Genomic DNA, 19,229 nt, shown 5'->3' on the forward strand with positions numbered 1-19,229 from the left:
TTAGCCTGCTTTGATTGGCTGCAGGTGTTCTAATCAATGTAGCTATCTCCATTGCCTTCTAGAAAGATCTTAATTGGCCCCAGGTGCCTTGATTAACCTGGAGCAACTGCCATTTGGTTACCATGGTCCTAGGGATTTCTTTAGCCTGGGGCTAACATACCTGTTCCTCAGTACTTTACTGTAGCCATCTGGCCTTGCCCCATCACATATACCCTCCCCTCTGCTCAACACTAGGGTTGGGCAACTTGGGACGCTAGGCAGTGTGCTCGTGAAAGACCATCAGCATTGCCTTGGTGGCATCCAGCCCTGTGCCGTATGCGGAACTGGAATGATTGGAGGGATAAGAGCCACCTGGTGACCCTTGCATTCTTTTCCTTATTTCTCTGCATCCACTGGAGGGGTGCATGGTCTGTCACAAGAGTAAAATGCCGGCCTAAGAGGTAATAACGTAGTGTCTCCATGGCCCATTTGACAGCAAGGCATTCTCTCTCGACTACTGCATTCTTCTCTTGGGAGCAGCTTTCTGCTTAGGTAGAGGATGGGGTGTTCTTCTTCTCCAATCATTTGTGACAGAACCGCCCCCAACCCCACCTCAGAAGCATCTATCTGTAAAATAAATTCCTTGGTGAAGTCCGGGGCTATGAGTATGGGGTCATTACAGAGGGCTGTCCGATGATCTAAAAATGTCCCCTTTGCTGCGTCGGTCCACTTCACCACATCTGGACCTCGGGCCTTCACCAAGTCCGTTAGAGGACTTGCCATACTGGAGAAGTGGGGAATAAAACGTCGGTAGTAGCCTACCATGCCTAGGAATGCATGGACCTGCTTCTTTCAGGTCGGCTGGGCCAGTTTTGAATCGCCTCTAGCTTATTAGTTTGGGGCTTCACTATACCCCTTCCTACAATATATCCCAGGTACCTAGCCTCTGCTAGTCCTATGGCACATTTAGCAGGATTAGCGGTGAGGCCAGCTCTCCTTAAGGTGCGTAGCACTGCCTCAATTTTCTCCAAGTGCGTTCCTCAGTCTGGAGTATGGATGATGACATCATCTAGGTATGCAGCTGCATAACTAGTATAGGGGCGCAGCAGCTTATCCTTGAGGCGTTGGAATGTGGCTGGGGCCCCATGTAACCCAAAAGGGAGGACAGTGTACTGGAATAGCCCGTCTGGTGTGGAGAACGCTGTCTTTTCTTTAGCTTCTTTGATCAGGGGAATCTGCCAATACCCTTTTCTCAGATCCAGTGTAGTCAAGAATCGGGCACTACCCAGTCGGTCAACCAGTTCGTTGATGCTTGGTATGGGGTATGCATCAATTTGGGATACTTCATTCAGTCGGCGAAAGTCATTACAGAATCTCGTGGTACCATCAGGTTTGGGCACTGGAATAATTGGACTGCACCACTGACTGTAGGATTCTTCAATAATGCCTAATTCTAACATTTTCTTTACTTCAGCCTTGATTTCTTCTCTTTTGGCTGCTGGGATTCGGTAGGGTCTCAGTGTTACCTTGGCACCAGGGATCGTGCGGATATGGTGATAGGTCTCAGTCGTCCTCCCCGGTTTTGTAGAGAACACATCTCGGTTGCGATTAATCATGTCGGCGGCCTCAATTTTTTGGATTGGCGTCAAGTCGGGTGATATCTTCACTTGCTCATGTAAGTTATCCTCCTGGAGAAGGGTCTCCTGGGTGACTAAGCATGCCTCTCGATCATGCCAAGGTTTTAGAAGACTGATGTGGTAAATTTGCTCTGGTTTCCTGCGGCCTGGCAGCCACACCTTATAGTTTACCTCTCCCATGACTTCAATCACTTCATAGGGTCCCTGCTACTGGGCCAACAGCTTGCTTTCTGCTGTGGGCACCAGGACCATTACTCGATCCCCTACTTGGAACTGTCGAAGCTTTGCTTGGTGGTTATAATGGGTCCGTTAAGTCTCCTGTGCTTTCTCCAAGTATTCCTGTACAATGGGTGTAACTTGGGCTATCCCATCCCTCATCTGTAGTACATGATTGACTATGTTTTTTCTGGGATTTGGCTCCTCTTCCCAGGCTTCTCTGGCTATATCCAATATGCCTCGGGGGTGGCGCCCATATAGTAGTTCGAATGGAGAGAAACCTGTGGAGGCTTGTGGAACTTCCCAAATGGCGAACATGAGGTAAGGCAATAGGGTATCCCAGTCTTTCCCATCCTGGCTCACCACTTTCCTGATCATGGCCTTGAGGGTCCTATTGAACCTTTCTACAAGACCATCTGTTTGTGGGTGGTATATAGAGGTCCGTAGGGCTTGTACATGGAGCAATGAACAGAGATTTTTCATCAACTTGGATACGAAAGGAGTCCCTTGATCAGTCAGTATCTCCTTGGGTAGCCCAACCCGGGAAAAGATCTGTACTAGCTCCTTAGCTATTGTCTTGGAAGCTGTGTTGCGTAGGGGGATGGCTTCTGGGTATCGGGTTGCATAGTCTAATACAACCAGCACATGTTGGTGGCCCTGAGCTGTCTTCTTTAGAGGCCCAATCAGATTCATGGCCATGCATTCAAATGGTACCTCTATTATTGGAAGAGGTATCAAAGGGGCCCGTAAGTGTAGGTGAGGGCTATGTAGCTGACACTCTGGACAAGAGGTGCAGTATCGCCTGACATCTTCATGTACTCCTAGCCAGAAGAACCTCCACAGGATCCTGGCCTGGGTTTTCTCTACCCCTAAGTGTCCTCCAAACAGGTGACTGTGGGCGAGGTTCAATATGGCTTTTTGATGTTTTCGTGGCACCAGAAGTTGATGTATCTCCTGGTCCTGCATTTGCACCACACGGTACAGGAGATCTTTCTTCATTATAAAGTAGGGTCCTGGACCCCGGACCTTCCCCTCCACTGGTATCCAATCTATCTCAGCCACCTCTTTCCTGACGTTATCATATCTAGGGTCCTCTGCCTGGTCCTGTCCGAAAGTCTCTCTCCCAGGACTAACCTGCCTAAGCTCCCACGGGCCGGCTTCTGCTTCTTCCAACGGCTCGTCGCCATCACGGCTGGGGCCAGCCTCCAGCTCACCTTCCATGTTGGTAGTTTCTCTGATGGCTGCTCATGTCCATCTGCCTACTAGCACGGTCTTCTGGCCTTGGGTCAGAATCCGGGTTCCCAAAGCCTTCGCAGCCTTCCTTTCTTTTTTTTGTCTTCCAGGCCTTTTGGGGAGCTGAGAATAGATCCTGAGAAAACTCAGAAAACTTTGGGGGTTGACATTCCCCCAGTGATGAGTCACTGCCAACAGGGTCTCCACCTCCCTCCAGCCTCTCCAGGGGGAGTAACTTATCAAACCCTGGATAGTCCCTCCCAATAACTACAGGATATGGGAGTTTAGGAACTACGCCCACTGTCACCTTAATGGGGTTCCCCTGAACCTCTGTCTCCATTGGGATGGTGGGGTAATGGCTCATGGCCCCATGCACACACGTCACTGCTACATGTTTGGCTTGCAGCAGCTAGCTACTTTTTACCAGCTTACCCAATATAAGGGTGATAGCACTCCCCGAGTCCACAAGTGCTGTAGTCTCTGCTCCATTTATCTTTGCCGGCCTGGTGTAGTTATGCAGGGCTAATGCGATGCCCGCAAGATGGATAAGGGTGCATGGGACCTCCCAGTCCCCCAAGTTGCATTGCATAGGCTCCTTGGTGCTGGGACACTGTGCTGCTATGTGTCCCCACTCCTCACATGCATAACATCTATAATTGTTTCTAATTATTCTCCTATCATGTGGGCTAGGGGGTTTAGTCCCAGGGTTCCCCCTGCTCAGGCCAATCCCTTCCTTCTGGAGTCTCTGCTGGTTTTCAGCCCGCCTCTTCCTCCACCTAGGACTCCCCAGGGGTTTGGCTGTCCCACCTTCCATGGCTGGGGTTGGGTGTTTGCTACAAAAGGGGCTTTCCTTGAGTAGTTGGGTCAATTCGCTGGCTGTCATGCGTCTTTCTACCAGTGTGATCATCTCATCATAGGTGGACGGATCGTTCTGGCCTACCCATTTGCGGAGATCTGGTGGCAGTGCCCTCATGTACCGGTCATGACCAGAACCTCTAGTATCTCTTCCGGATTCCGGGACTCTGTTTGCAACCACTTTTGTGCGAGATGGATGAGGTCATACAATTGGGACCGTGGGGTTTTGTCTTCCTGGTACCTCCACTCATGATACCGCTGGGCCCTCACTGCGGTCATTACTCCAGATCTGGCCAGGATCTCTGTCTTCAGCTGGGAGTAGTCTTCTGCAGCCTCATCAGGCAGATCATGGTAGGACTTCTGGGCCTCCCCACACAGGAATGGGGCAAGGATGCCAGATCACTGATCTCAAGGCCAGGCCTCTCGTAGGGCTGTCCTCTCAAAGGCCAGAAAGTATGCCTCTACATCATCCTCCCACGTCATTTTCTGCAGCCAATGGCTAGCCCGTATGAGCTGCGTCCCATCATGGCCACGGTTCAGTTCTGTAAGGGTCTTTACCTGGTTTACCAGTTCCTCCAACATAGCTCGATCTTGAGCAGCTTGGTCCATCAGCAGGTGATTAGTTTCTTGCTGCAGCCGCACTGCTTCTTGCTGGGAGGCTGCCTGGACACGGGTAGCCTCCTGCTGGGCCACCGTGGCTGGTATCAGTGCCCGAACTATGTCATCCATTGTGGTGACAAAAAAAAAAATTAAACCTCTTTTTTTTTTTAAATCACTCTCCTTCTTCCGCCGTGCTGTGCACACAAAAAATCCCACTGCTGACAGCAGTTGTGACAAAGTTTCTCCTTTACCTTGGTGGGTCCTGCGCTTATTAGCGGATTTGCTCACCTCAGTGATCTTCCCCTCTGGTGGAACCCACAGTCTGGGTCAACTCCTCCTGTGTCTGATCAGGAGTTGGGAGGTTTGGGGGGAACCCGGGCCTGCCCTCTACTCCGGGTTCCAGCCCAGGGCCCTGTGGATTGCAGCTGTCTATAGTGCCTCCTGTAACAGCTGCATGGCAGCTACAACTCCCTGGGCTACTTCCCCATGGCCTCCTCCAAACACCTTCTTTATCCTCACCACAGGACCTTCCTCCTGGTGTCTGATAATGCTTGATTGTCTGATAATCCCTCAATCCTTCAGTAGCACAGCCTCTCAGACTCAGCTCCTTGCGCCTCTTGCTCCCAGCTCCTCACATGCGCTTCCTCTCCTCTGGCTGACTGGAGTGAGCTCCTTTTTAAACCCAGGTGCCATGATTAGCCTGCTTTGATTGGCTGCAGGTGTTCTAATCAATGTAGCTATCTCCATTGCCTTCTAGAAAGATCTTAATTGGCCCCAGGTGCCTTGATTAACCTGGAGCAACTGCCATTTGGTTACCATGTTCCTAGGGATTTCTTTAGCCTGGGTCTAACATAACTGTTCCTCAGTACTTTACTGTAGCCATCTGGCCTTGCCCCATCACAGAATATATATGTGTGTGTATAAGGAATAAGTAGTAATAGGAATAAGTAGTCAAATAACATTGTTTACTTTTATCTTTTGCTTTATTATTATATTTACAATGAATGTGGCATCTTTGCCTTATCCCTCTTAATAAGATCCTGCTGGTTTTTATTCTATTGGTATAACATTTTGGTGGAGAATTGCAAAAGGGGGAATAAGGTAAAGAAGCCTCAGGTATTGTAAACATTGCTGTGCACACAGCTGGCTCTATAGAGAGCAGTTCTACTTTTGTTTAACCAAAGCCTAATGACCTCTGGAGGGTAGAGGCTATTGGTATAACACTGTGATTGTGAGGGCAGAGAAATAGTCCGAAAGGACTGGATCAATGAAGCAGGACTGGAAGGGAGCTCCTGGGTCCCTTGCTGTTGCTGGTAACTCCTACCATGTAATCCAGCCATAAATTTATCAAAAACCTTCTTAATCCCAGTTTGGTTGTTGCCCCCACTGCTTCTGTTGGGAGGCTCTTCCAGAACCTCCCTCCTGTGATGGTTAGAAGCCTTCTTCCAATTTCCAACCTAGATTTATTCATGGATAGTTTATTCCTGTCAAGGTTCCTCCCCTACTCTGAACTTTAGGGTACAGATGTGGGGACCTGCATAAACACTTCTTACTTAACTACCAGCTTCGATCTGGGTTCACTGCCACCATCCAGATTCCTCAGTGTCTGGAACACCCTCTTTCCCCCCAAAACTTTCCCCTCCCTGGGTAGCCTTGAGAGGATTTTTCACCAAGTTCCTGGTGAACACCAATCCAACCCTTGGATCTTAGCACAAGGAGAATTTAACCATCCCTCCTCCTTTCCCCGACCAATTCCTGGTGAGTCCAGATCCAATCCCCTTGGATCTTAAAACAAGGAAAAACCAATCAGGTTCTTAAAAATAAAGCTTTTAATTAAAGAAAGAAAGATAAAAAACATCTCTGTAAAATCAGGATGGAAAATACTTTACAGAGTAATCAGATTCATATAGCCCAGAGGAACCCCCTCTAGACTTAGGTTCAAAGTTACAGCAAACAGGTAAAATCCTCCCAGCAAAAAGGAACATTTACAAGTTGAGAAAACAAAATTAAGACTAACACACCTTGCCTGGCTGTTATGAGAGACTGGTTCAGAAAGATTTGGAGAGCCTGGATTGATGTCTGGTCCCTCTTAGTCCCAAGAGCGAACAACCCCCAAAACAAAGAGCACAAACAAAAGACTTCCCCCCACCAAGATTTGAAAGTATCTTGTCCCCTTATTGGTCCTTTGGGTCAGGTGTTAGACAGGTTTCCTGAGCTTCTTAACCCTTTACAGGTAAAAGGATTTTGGTGTCTCTGGCCATGAGGGATTTTATAGTATTATACACAGGAGAGCTGTTCCCTTCATAGTAATGACAATTCCCATTTGTCCTTGGCCCACCATTGTCCTTTTGCTTCTATAGCTTTCCTCCCTTGCTGGTGTTTTGCTTGTGATGGGTTTAACAGAGCACAGCTAGCTCCCCATGTTGGTTTAGTACAGCTCTTCCTGCCTCCTTGCATGAAATCAGCCCTTCCTTCCCCTGATCATCCTTGTAGTCCTTCTCAGCACTGGTTCTAGTTTGAAGGCATCTTTCCTGAATCATAGAGTATCAGAGTTAGAAGGGACTTTGGGCAGCCATCTAGTCCAACCCCCAATAGACTTTTACCCCCAATCCTTAAATGGCCCCCTCAAGGGCTGAGTTCACAACCCTGGGTTTAGCAGGCCAATACTCAAACCACTGAGCTATCCCTCTAGGGGTGACTAGAGGTGTATGCAGTATTCCAGGTGAGACCTTGTCCAGTGGTTTTACTATATGGGCAGAAAATAACCACATTAGATTAAATTTGGAATAATCCAGGCCCGTATCTCTGTGGAAAGATGATCTGAAGGGTAGATACTCAATGGGAGAGTGAAGTCAGTAATCCTAAAAGAGATCTAGGGGTGATAGTCTAGTCCACTTTACAGATAGGAGTTGCAGCTGTCTGCTCCTACCCCATGGCCAAAGCCATACTATCAGGTGGTGGTGTGAAGAGGAAGGGTATCCTTAGATAGGGATCACCGGGAGAATAGATGCACCGTGGAGGGAGAGGCCCAGCAAGAGAGCAGCCAAGGAGGTCACCTGGAGTTAAGTACATTAAAAATAGTTTCCTGTCTCTTTACATCTTCTTCCTGCTGTGAGAGTGGCTGGGCTGGCCCTTCCTGGATCAATGACAGGCTCAGAATTTAGCAGGGAGCAGCAGTGTGGGGGAGAGGAGCTCTGTGCTCAGTAGAGGGCCCTGAAACCAGACTGGGCCTGCAGGATTTCTTAGAAGTGACCTTGTCAGTCAGGACCACACCACTCTTTACCCCTGTGTGCATTGGGTGTCATGTGTGTCTCCCTTGGTTTAGCTTTATGCCAAGATCTGTGGTCACACTGCCCATCACAGGGCAGTATGGCCAACCCTGAGCATCACAAATCATAGTAATGCCGAAGAAGGGGCAGGGAGAGAAGTGAAAGGGGATTTGAGGAAAGGTTCAAAGAGCTAAACTAAGGAGGAGGGCTAATGATACAAATATGGGAAGGTTGTAAACACCATGATTTGTGTCATTCCCAGGAGATGTGGCTGTACATCCTGAGATGAAGTGAAGACAGAGAGAAGTCAGGCTGGCCTATTTCAAATGTGGCAGCCACCAGGACAATATATTAAACCGCCCCAAAATGGAGGGGAGTCAGTGGGAACATTTGAACTAGAATGATATTTCAGCGTAGGGTTTTCTCTTTAAGAGATTCAAGAGGAGATTGCTGGCTTGGCCGTTTTTAAAATGGTTTGAAAGGTTCTTATGGAGGAAATGGTCAGCTACTGAAGTCAGCACTTGCATGGTTGTTGCAGTCTGATGCTTTGCTAGCAACCTAGAGCTTGGGAGTAGCAGCAGCAGGTCACTGTTAACAGGGCTACCTGCAGTTTGCCTGGCTCTGTTATTATAGAGGTGTTTGAGGGGATGCCAATGTGACCTCAGGATTTCTAATGTTAAATTCATATCTGTTTCCCCTTCTGCCCCCACCCCTCCACAGAAACTTCTGGATGAGTGCCAGGACCAGCGCTGGTGCCAGTTCTCTGTGCATAGCCCAGTGTTCGGGCCGGACCCGTGTCCCGGGACACACAAGTACCTGATAGTTTCATACAAGTGCAGACCAGGTGAGCTCTGCGAATGGCTTTAAAGTGCAAAGGAGGGTGTTAAGCATCCTTTCTGTTTTTTCCATAGACTATTTGTGCAGTCAACACTATAAATGTACCAGAGGCAAAAAGGGGATTCATTCTCTTCGTCAATCCATTGTCAATTAACCCCACCTGTGTCCTGAACAGATCATCCTTCTCCTGGAGAGAGAGGGAGATCATAATTTTTTTGCTTGTTGTGCAGTAGCATTCCAAGGCCTCAGTCCAGATCAGGCCCTATTGGACAATGTGCTGTGCAATCACACAGGAAGACAATGGTCTCTATTAAGGAGCCTAAACTATGCCATGTGATTTAGGTGACACAGATAAATAGTCAAAGCAAACAGTTTCCAGAATCCCATAGGATGAAAAATATCTGCCAAATCGTTTAAACAAATGCTAACAAATAGCTAGTGCATTCACCAGCTGGTTGCAGAGAGAACTGTGAAGGGAATTGCTCAGTCTCTTGGTTTCTTCTTGTTAGGTGTTTTATGCACTGATTGGGAAGGGATGCTTTTAGGCCAAATGGGAGGAGCTCAGAGCTGCCACTTCAGAGAGGGCTGCATCAAATGTGCTTTCTGACTTTCGAAATGGTAAAGGCCTAGCTTATAATGATGCAACAGAATACTGTGTAATGTTTCCCAGCTAACCACCGCATTAAGACCGTGTGTGAGAATGACAACCTGAGGCTGCAGTGCAGGGCTAAATCTGTCCTAGCAATTTACTCCGCAAGCTACGGCAGATCCATGCGTGGCAAACCAGAGTGTGACTCTGCGACCAGGACTGGACTTAATGCAGGTATGTTGGCAAGCTGTGAACTAGAAATATGGCGGGGCCCCTTTCACATTGAAGAATCTGGAACTCATTGCCAGGGTATGTTGTGGAGGCCAAAAGTGTAATTGGGTAAAAAAAGAGCTAGATAAGTTCCTGGAGGATAGGTCCATCAATGGCTATTAGCCAAGATGGGCAGGGATGCAGCTCCATGTTTTGGGTATCCCTAGGCTTTGTTTGGAAGCTAGGCATGGACAGGGGATGGATCACTTGCTAACTGCCCTGTTCTGTTCATTCCCTATGAAGCACATGGCATTGTCCACTGTTGGAAGACAGGATACTGGGCTAGACTAACCATTGGTCTGACCTAGTATGGCCGTTCTTATGTTCTTAATAAGTCATTACGCTGTCAGAGACGTTACATTGGGCACAGCCATATCACTGCTGTGTGGGCATCAAGACATACACGCTCCCAGTCAAGACCCCATATTGCTGGGGATAGGTGACTGCCACCCAGGCACAGAACTGTACTCACACACAGCCAGCTGATTGCTGCATGGAGACTGGGGTATGCAGTCTCTCAGCCAGCTCGCTGCCATATGGGCTGAGGGAGTATGCACATGGACACAATACATACACCCTTCCTTCACAGCCAGCTCCCTGCGCAGTGGGCAGGGAGACATGCGATCCTGATTAGGTCACTGCTATGGGCTCATTCATATACACTCCTATGTGTGCATTTGAATGGGACATTACAAACCAAGTATGGCTTTGAGCTACATGGTTTCTAGAAGCTTTTCTCCCTGCTACTGAGAATGCAGGGGCCACAGCCTGATGACCACCTGGTCTATGTTTCCAGAGTGCTTAGCTCCTGATGCCTTGAGGAGAGTCTCTCGGAAGTGTCACAGGAAGGAGAACTGCACCGTCTTGGCTAACAAGGCCACCTTTGGTGACCCCTGCTTCCCTGGCGTGAAGAAACAGCTGAGGGTCTCCTATACATGTGGTAAGAGTCCCCAGTCACCCTGACACTGCACTGGGGAGGGGCTGGAAGGACTCCAGCAAGTGCTTTACCATGTACAACATGGATCCTGGAGAGCGGGGGCATTTTGAGGACTAAGAGCACCTGTCGGCCTAGCAAGCCAATAGCATAGCTGTTGAGGCTGCCAGGAAGGGTCAGTTTAGATGAGAGTGGTGCCATGTGTCTCCTTGAGAGATGCTTGTACATTCCGTCAGCAGCAGGCTGAGAATTATAGAAACAGCTACAAAGCTGAGGCCCTGAGAAACAGGACAGATGCTGAGCAGCTGTTGCTGTGTCCTCCTCTTGTGGCAAGGAGCTTTAACCACATGCATGTGGGTGGGGAGTGGGGAGATGAGAAGCTTCAGGATGCACAGATACTAGCAGAAGGTGAATCCTCAAAGCTCCCCATTAGATGAAATATTTTTGTCTTTCTCTGTAAGTAGCAAATCGTAAGGATCTTAGGGTACATGAGAGCAAGATTAACATCCATCCAGCCAGGGTATGGGTAGGTACTATGCAAGCTGCCTCTCCCCCCATGGCTCCAGGGCCAGTGCAACCACTAGGCAAACTAGGCAGTCGCCTAGGGTGCCAAGATTTGGGAGCTCCAAAAAGTGGTACCCCCCCAATTTTTTACAGCATTTCAGCCTTCTGCCCCCTCCCCTGCATTTCCCCTGAGTGTCCCCCGGCACCCAGAAGCATCCCTGCCTCTCTCCTGCAGCTCCACGCTGCCTCGGTTCTGCTCTGCTCCCAGCATCAACTGCTGACACAGGGTCCTAGTGCCCCTCAATTACTAGTGGCAGCGCAGGCTGCCCTTACCTTGCCCTTCCCCCTCAAACCCTTCCCTTTTCCGGTGGGACCCTCCACCAGCACAGCCTCCCCACTTCTCCTCCTGCAGTCACTGCTCCTGCCCCACACTGGGCAAGGGTCACCCTCAGTGAGGCTACAGTAAGGGGCAGCAGCACAGGAGGAGGCACACATGTGATGGCAGCCCCCCTGCAGCACCCACCACCAGGGAGGCAAGGGAGCTACTTGGAACTAAGAGGGGTGCTAGGAGCACGTGCAGTGACAGTGGTGAAGGTGAGTGTGCTACCGGGGTTGGGGGGGAAAGTGAGGGGCCCCTCCCCCAGAACTCACTGCTGCTAGCAAAGAGAGGGCTGGGGGGAAGTCTTCATCCCCCCGCACCCTAGTCCTCTGCCCAGCCCTGAGCCTCCTCCCACACCTGAAACCCCTCATCCCCACCCCACCCCACAGTCTCCCCAGGGACCCACCACTGACTCCTGGGAGTGGCATGGGATCCAAACTCACTATTGTGCAAATATGCATGTGTAGGTTGTTGAAATTTGTCATATTGATATTGTCAGTTGCTGTTGTATGACGGAGTATCCACCATTCTAATTTTATACATTTTATTAATAATAATTGGATATTCTAAAGGTAGAATAAAATGTAGTAGATTCTGATATAAAAGAATGAAGGAAGGAAATATATGTGACTAAAAAGGGTGTATTTTTGAAAGTATTTTGAATGTTTATAATACACGATGGTCCGGGGGGAGGGGAGGGAGAAGGGAAGAGCAAGGTGGAAGTTGGTGCTAAATATCCTTGCATGGCCCTGCATGACTCTACTACATACTGGCCTCCTGACTTGCAGCACCCTCTGGGACCTTTGTACAACTCTACCAATGAGCCTCCACCCTGCCAGTAGCCCCCCTCCCTGCTGTTCCAGCCCGGGGTTTGCTCTCTGCCCACTACAGACAAGGATGACACATGACTCACTGAACTCATGTCTTTAGTAATCAAGGCCAAGGACATTATTTACCCAGCCTGGCCCCTCCTTCCTTGACCCACAGAATTCCCCTGGACAGACTGAGGCTGGCACCTGTGCTGTCTCCTCACCCACTGCTTTGACATAGGGAAATATTTTGAATGTAAATTTCTGGCAGGGATGGGTTAGTCCTGCTCTGTCCATACACTCCTCACCTGAGGTACATGAGCAGCCTTCATGTCTCCTCACCATTCCTGGCTGCTACCTCCATCCCAGGGGTTCTTCATGAGCTGCCCTTTCAGTGCTGTCTCCTTTCTCATTTCAGTGCCAAGGCAGCTGTTTGAGGAGGTGGGCCAGGATTCCCCAGACCCCTTCTCGCTCTCCGACTACACACATGGTAAACACTTGCTGTTCCCTTGGGGTTGTGCTGTGCGGGCTAAGGAAGGCTCTTGTTTGAGTGTCAGGTTGGGGTTTCCTGGCTGGCTGGGGACCGCATGTGTGCGATGTGCCAGGCTGTCTCCTCTCACTCAGGCTGTGCGCTGGAAGGCTTGCCCAAAATCTGGCTCCTGCATCTCACTGAAGAGGGGAAGTCCCTGAGCCAGGCACTTCTACCCTCCATGAGGAATGCAGTCCAAGTCCAGAGAAAGGGAAGCAGAAATCTAAATCAGGGCCTTTTACCTCCATGGACCAGGCTGATGGTCATAGGGCTCACAGAGATCCAGTTCATGTGCTGGATGAAGGAGGGCACATTCTAGATGTGCTGACAGAAGGAGGGCTCTATTCCCTTATTTACACACACAGCCTCTGTGTCTCCTGTGTGTGGGAAATTACTTTGAGCTCCCGGCCTGGTTATGCAGGCAGTTCAGTGCAGTGCTGTTCACTAGTATGGCTCATTCAGTCTTTGATTTCTTAATGCTGCTCCATCAATGCTCTCACTAGACCCCAGCTTTGCCCTGTAGCGGCTCCTCTCCACTGGAAATTCATTCACCATGTTTGTTCTCTTCCGGGTGTCACACACTCTCCCAATGGACACCAGCTCTTCCTGGGGACTCCACCTTCTTGACTAAGGGCAGGTTTCAGTCCCCATAGTTATCTGGGTGTGGGCTAGGATCCCAGCCCAATGCTGCAGGATACATTTTGCCAGTGGCGAAAGGGAAGTGGAGTTGCTCTGCAGTCAGGGCCAGCTCTAAGTTTTTTGCCGCCCCAAGCAAAAAAATTTTGGCTGCCCCCAACCCAGCCCTGGGCTTTGCCCCGCACCCTGCTGCTGCCCCAGCCCTGGGATCTCCCCCCCACCTGCACCCCCTGCAACCCCAGCTCTGGGCCTCCCCCCAACCCACACACCCCTGCCGTCCCAGCCCTGGGCACTTCCCCCACACACACCCTATGCTGCCCCAGCTCTGGGCTCCCCCCTTCCCCCCACCAGTGACCCCCAACCCACACACCCTCTGCCTCCCCAGCCATGGGATCTGCCCCCTCCACCCACACCCCCTGCTGCCCCAGCCCTGGGCTTCCCCCCGCAACCTCTGCTGCCCCAGCCCTGGGCTCCCCCACCCACCTGCACCCCCTGCAACCCCAGCTCTGGACCTCCCACCAACCCGTCCTGGGCTCTCCTCCCACACACACCCCATGCTGCCCCAGCTCTGGGCTCCCCTCTTGCCCTGCACCAGTGACCCCCACCTCCTGCTGCCCCAGCCCTGGGGTCTTCCTCCCCCCGCCACCTGCACCCTCCTTCCGGCCCAGCCCTGGGTCACTGGTAACTTGCTCCCAGGGTGGGTCATTCAGCAGGAATTTTGGATGTGCACAGAACACAAACAGGATTGTTCCCATATGGTTACAGAACTGCAGTAAAGTGGAACAATTTTCAGCTTGTGTGATTGGAGGATATCTGGATGCATATTATAAGACTATCCTCCATAAATGAGGAAAAGTTGAAGTGCCTTTATTATTCTTTTATTCCACTCTTTGTGGACTACAGCTCCCAGGGCCCCCTGTTGGTTCTCAGCTGGACCCCTGCCAGCTGGATCCCTGCCGGCTGCCGACCCTGCAGATGGGCTGCCCCAAGCACCTGCTTACTTTGCTGGTGCCTAGAGCCACCCCTGTCTGTGAGGCCTGTCTCTTTGGTGGATTTATAGCACTCTGTGTGGTAGCAGTGGCAGTGAGGTTGCAGTTGGAGTTTGTGCCATGGCAGATGAATTAGAGAAAAGGTAGCAGATGGAAGGCTAGCAAGAACTGGGAAGAGATCTCCTCCCCACCACTGCCTCCACACACACTTAGCTTTGTAACATTTTTTTCATGAGGAAAACTAAGGTTGCAAAACCAGGATTGAGATCTAGAGAATGTGGCCAAATGGTCTGGCAATATGAGGTTCTCTAGAGGGGAGATGACAGATGGGCACAGACGAGCCAGGGAAGTGAGCAGAGTGACAGATAGGAGAAGCACTGAGGCCCGCAGAGGAGGGGTGCCTCAGAACATAGCAAAGGGGAGTGGAGTATGGAAGAGTTAAGGGAAGAACAGATTCGAGGGGGAGAGAAGTGGTCAGGAGCAACAGAAGACTAGGAGAAGCTAGAGGAGAAGGTTTGGAACATGGCATGGAGGAGAGAGAGATAGTAGGGAGAGAGCAAAGAGTGGGAGCGCAGACAATGGGAGGAGCTGAGAGTGGATGGGAAGAACTTAGGGATGGGATGGTGAGGATCACAGAAGAGAAACATGTCGAGTGCCTGGGAGGAGCAGAGCCCAGGAGGGAGGGATGGGAGTGAAAATTGGCAGATGTGTGGTAGTAGGTGAAGGTTCTAGTCCACAGAATGGATGAGGGCGTTGAGAAGCACCTCGTCCCTGTACCCTAGCCAGTAAGATCATGTCCCCTTGTTCACTGCAGGTGGCTGGTACCGTGGGCCAACACTGTCCAGGCTCCATGAAGATCTGATGATTTTTACTAGCTCTCTGAAAACGTTTGCCCACCTCTGGGGTACGTGAATTCTCTAAGCGCGTGCACAGTGCTCTCTGGAGAGGGTGCAGGCAGAGAGTCACATTCCACTATGTCTCTCTTGCTTTAGCATGCTGGGAGACACGGGCATGTTAGGGGGCACTTGGCGAAGAGCCCACAGCACCGTGCACTCCCTTTATGCCCATCAATCCCCCTCTGGTGCAGACTGGTCATTGAAGGGGTGGAGCAATGTCATGGAGACTCAAGGACTGAATGATCCCAGGACTGAATTCTCTCTCCCTCAGGCAAGAGACAGTACTAAGTCTAGCTGAGAGAGGACATTAATGAATGTGATGCCTGCTAAATTCCTCACTCACTCTAGGGAGAAGCAAAGATGCCAGTCTGGTTGGCCACTTGTTGGAACTCCAGGGCCATGCCTTTCCTGCCCCCCTTCTTTTAGCCTGTGTGAACACTGCAATCAGGGACGCAGCTGCAGCACATGTAGACAGACCCAAGCTGATTTTGTTCTAGCTCAGGGGTAGCCAAAGGCGGCACACAAGCTGTTTTCAGTGGCACTCACACTGCCCAGGTCCTAGCCATCAGTCTGGGAGGCTCTGCATTTTAATTTAATTTTAAATGAAGCTTCTTAAACATTTTAAAAACCTTATTTACTTTACATACAACAATAGTTGCCTTGCCCCCACCCTACTAGGAGTCAAACCCATCTTTGATTGTGCTAATCAGAGAAACACAGAATTTATCCTGCTGGAATAAAGCAATATCTCCCAGCCCAGCACCCTGTCTCCTACTGGGACCAGTGACAGATGCTTCTGAGGAAGGTGTAACACCCTATACTGTCTGTGATGGGATCCTTGGGGTGCAGCCTGAGACCATAGGACTGCTTAACTCTCTCCCAGCCTGGGCTGTTTCTCACAATGCCTTGCTAGGGACAAGCAGCAAATTCCTCTAGGTGTTATTATCACTTGGAATAACTGCATGTGGAGCCCCACACCCAGCTATATTACATGAATGCTCCTAGAGCTACTCATGAATCACACAGGGAAAGCACCAGCCCAATCCCCCCAGCTCCCAGACTCGCACTTCAGGAAATATATAATCTTGCTCTGCTCAAGATGAGCAATGCAGATTTAATAATTGATTCACCACCTCATCAATGGAAAGTGGATATACACCAGCCTTTGCAAAACCTGAGCAGATTTGCCATACACTTCATATAAACTAACTGGCAAAGATAAACAGTAAAACAAATTTGTTGATTACAAAAGATAGATTTTAAGTGATATTAAGTGATAGACAAAAAGTCAGAGTTAGTTACCAAAATAAAATAAAATAAAATAAAATAAAATATAACCATGCAATCTAAACTTTCAACTCTATTAGACTGGGCAACATCTAGATTAAGCAGTTTTTCTCACCCCACTGGATATTGCAGTCCTTAATATACAGATTTGTCCCTTAAATCTGGGCCAGTCTCCTCTATTGGACTAGTCAGTCTTCTTGTCAGTGTCTTTGTTGCTTGCAGCATAGGTTGGGGCAGAGAGAGGCCCAGCAGCATGGGCCTGCTATGTTTTGTTTTATGCCCTTAGTCTCATGTGCTTGAGGAACACACAAGTCCAGACATGTCTGGGGGCATTGCTGAGTCTCCAGGCAAGGTTGAGCAATTCCCCTGGTGTGGCCTCATGCAGGTAAGTCACTGAATTGTAGTTCCCTTGCTGGACAATGGCTGTTGATGGGTTGTTTTACATGCTGCCTGGGTGTTGTTTACTTTCCTTGCTGTTGCCTCTGGGGAGCTAATATCTGTCTGATTCCCCAACTTATAGCATAACTTAGTGACAACCATACCACACAATTCTCATAACTTCATATGTATTAATGATACACATATATGGATAGAGAAATGACTTTCAGCAAATCATACCCTTTCCCCTGATACCTTACAAGGCAGGCTTTATATGTAAGATTATGATTATATAAAAATGAGGAATATGGGTGTTACAAGACACTTCCCCAAGGTATAGAGTGTCACACTGTCCTAATTCCATGATATGCTATCATGGGAGACCAGGGCAGTTCCTTCCTGACCCTTATACTGTGAAGAATGAGGATTGAGGGTCCTTGTTCTTTTACATCCCTTCTTTCCACTTGCTCTCTTGCCTGTTCAGTAGCGCTATGATACTGGTAGCTCACTGCAAGGGGAAATGACTCCTGTTGCTCTTTAGGAGTAATTCATATTCTCTTCTGAAGTGTTTGCACTTCTCTCCTTAGGTGTCCCCGAGAAGGTAGGCCTCTATTTTCTGTGTGGGGTCTCCGGAGGCCTGGTGTTCCTGCTTTGTATCTTCAGCCCCAAAATGGCTTTCATACAGGACATGAAGGAGGTCTTAAAAGCCTCAAAACTGGGGCACAGCTCAGAGCTGAGCCGGGCCAAGTTACGGAATGACCATGATGAGGACAACCACAACGATGACAGCTCCTCAGACTCCTCATTCCGCCGCCTCACCCGCACCTACCGTGCATCCAACAACATCTTCAGCCCAGAGCTGACCGCAGCCCTGGAGGGTGCTGCTGAGCACAGGGCCCAAGATGGAGAGGAAATCTGGATGCTCAAAGATTCCAGCCCCTATGCTATTCACAAACTCAAATCTGCTACCAAATGAAGATGAGGAGCAGGGGTCACCGGCAGGGCAATGAGCCAACTCCACAGCTTCACATCAGCAAGCAGCTCTTCCTAGTTACAGATCCAAATAATGGAGTGGGGACATAGTGGGAAGGGAGACAATTTTAATCTCTGGGGACCCTAATTCATAACAGGCTTAGGTCACTTGCAACGAGTATGTTGATAACAGTCTGATCCCTGATAGACATTTGTCATGACTCAGACAAAGCTAGTCAAACTAATATATATTCTGTGAACACCATGTTATAACTTTCCTGCTATAGAAACCATAGATTCCATAATCAGTATTTATATCACACACAACAAAAGCACATTTGTTACAATTGGCAGTCTCCATTCAAGAGACGAGCTGATTGGAGAAATGTAGACATAACCATATTCCATCAGAATATACAGTTCTGTTGAAAGCAAAATGTTTAGCAAACTTGGGTTGAATTCTGCCTGAACTTTGTTTAGGAAGAAATGCATGGAGGAAAAGGGATTCCAACAATGTTGAAATGACCCATATCAACATTTTCAGAATGAAACTTTTTTGATTTTTTTTGTTTTGAAACAACTTTTAGTTTCAATTTTTTTTTCATTTTGTAGTAAAATATATTTATAATACAAAATGAAAAAAGTCAAAATTGAAACAATATGTTTTGGATGACCCCAAACAAAATATTTTTTGGAACATTCCTTTGCAGAAAACTTTGAGATCTTCAGTTTAGGAAAAACACAAATTTTGAAATCTCAAAATCCTTCTGTCTTCCCTGAGATCCTGGTCTAAAACAGCAGGGAGTGCTGCAGGGCAGGAGTGAATGGGATTGTCTGTCATTTCAACTGAAAGTTCTGACTGGGAGTTACACTGGTTTGGTTACCAAGGAGAATTCAGAAGTGGAAACCTTGCATTGTCATTACAGTTGAGTGTTTGTAGGGTCAGTGAACCAACCACTTATGAAACGTTATCTCAACAATATCAAGCAAGGAATCAGACTGGTACATTATGTAGTGTTTTGTCTGATTTCTTGGGGTACGTCTATACTGAGGGTAGTGTTTGATGTATCAGGGATCGATTTTTTGTGGCTCATCTAGACACAATAAATCAATCCCTGAATCGATTCCTGTACTCCACCTCGGCAGGAGGAGTAAGCGGAGTTGATGGGGGAACCATGGCCGTCGACTCACTGCCATGAGGATGGCCAGGTAAGCCATGAGGACGGCCAGCGAATAGCGTAGCTGAAGTCGAAGTATCTTAATCTGAACCCCCCTCCTCCCCAAGTGTAGCCCAGGCCTTAGTGTCATGGCTAATTTTAGCCAATTAATGATGCAGTTTATACTCAATGCTCTGCTTACACATGGTTGTGTTACACTCAATTGCTAATACTCAATTACTGTTAATTTCTTGTCTATAAGCCTATTTATAAG

The 19,229-nt window shown here is 48.9% G+C and overlaps 1 protein-coding gene across 1 annotated transcript in view; it reads left to right on the top strand.

The window, feature by feature from the left end:
* Positions 1-18,401, top strand: part of LOC115657541 (protein eva-1 homolog C-like) — a 58,251-nt gene extending 39,850 nt beyond the window's left edge. Inside the window, exons 3-8 of the mRNA XM_030575525.1 lie at positions 8,510-8,633; positions 9,297-9,449; positions 10,282-10,425; positions 12,530-12,601; positions 15,080-15,169; positions 17,414-18,401. Of these exons, the coding sequence (XP_030431385.1) occupies positions 8,510-8,633; positions 9,297-9,449; positions 10,282-10,425; positions 12,530-12,601; positions 15,080-15,169; positions 17,414-17,802 (972 nt within the window). The 3' untranslated portion in view covers positions 17,803-18,401. The remainder of the gene's footprint in view (positions 1-8,509; positions 8,634-9,296; positions 9,450-10,281; positions 10,426-12,529; positions 12,602-15,079; positions 15,170-17,413) is intronic.
* Positions 18,402-19,229: the final 828 nt, after the last annotated feature.

The sequence above is a fragment of the Gopherus evgoodei genome, chromosome 9 (assembly GCF_007399415.2).
Source record: "Gopherus evgoodei ecotype Sinaloan lineage chromosome 9, rGopEvg1_v1.p, whole genome shotgun sequence".
NCBI classification, from domain to species: Eukaryota; Metazoa; Chordata; order Testudines; family Testudinidae; genus Gopherus; species Gopherus evgoodei.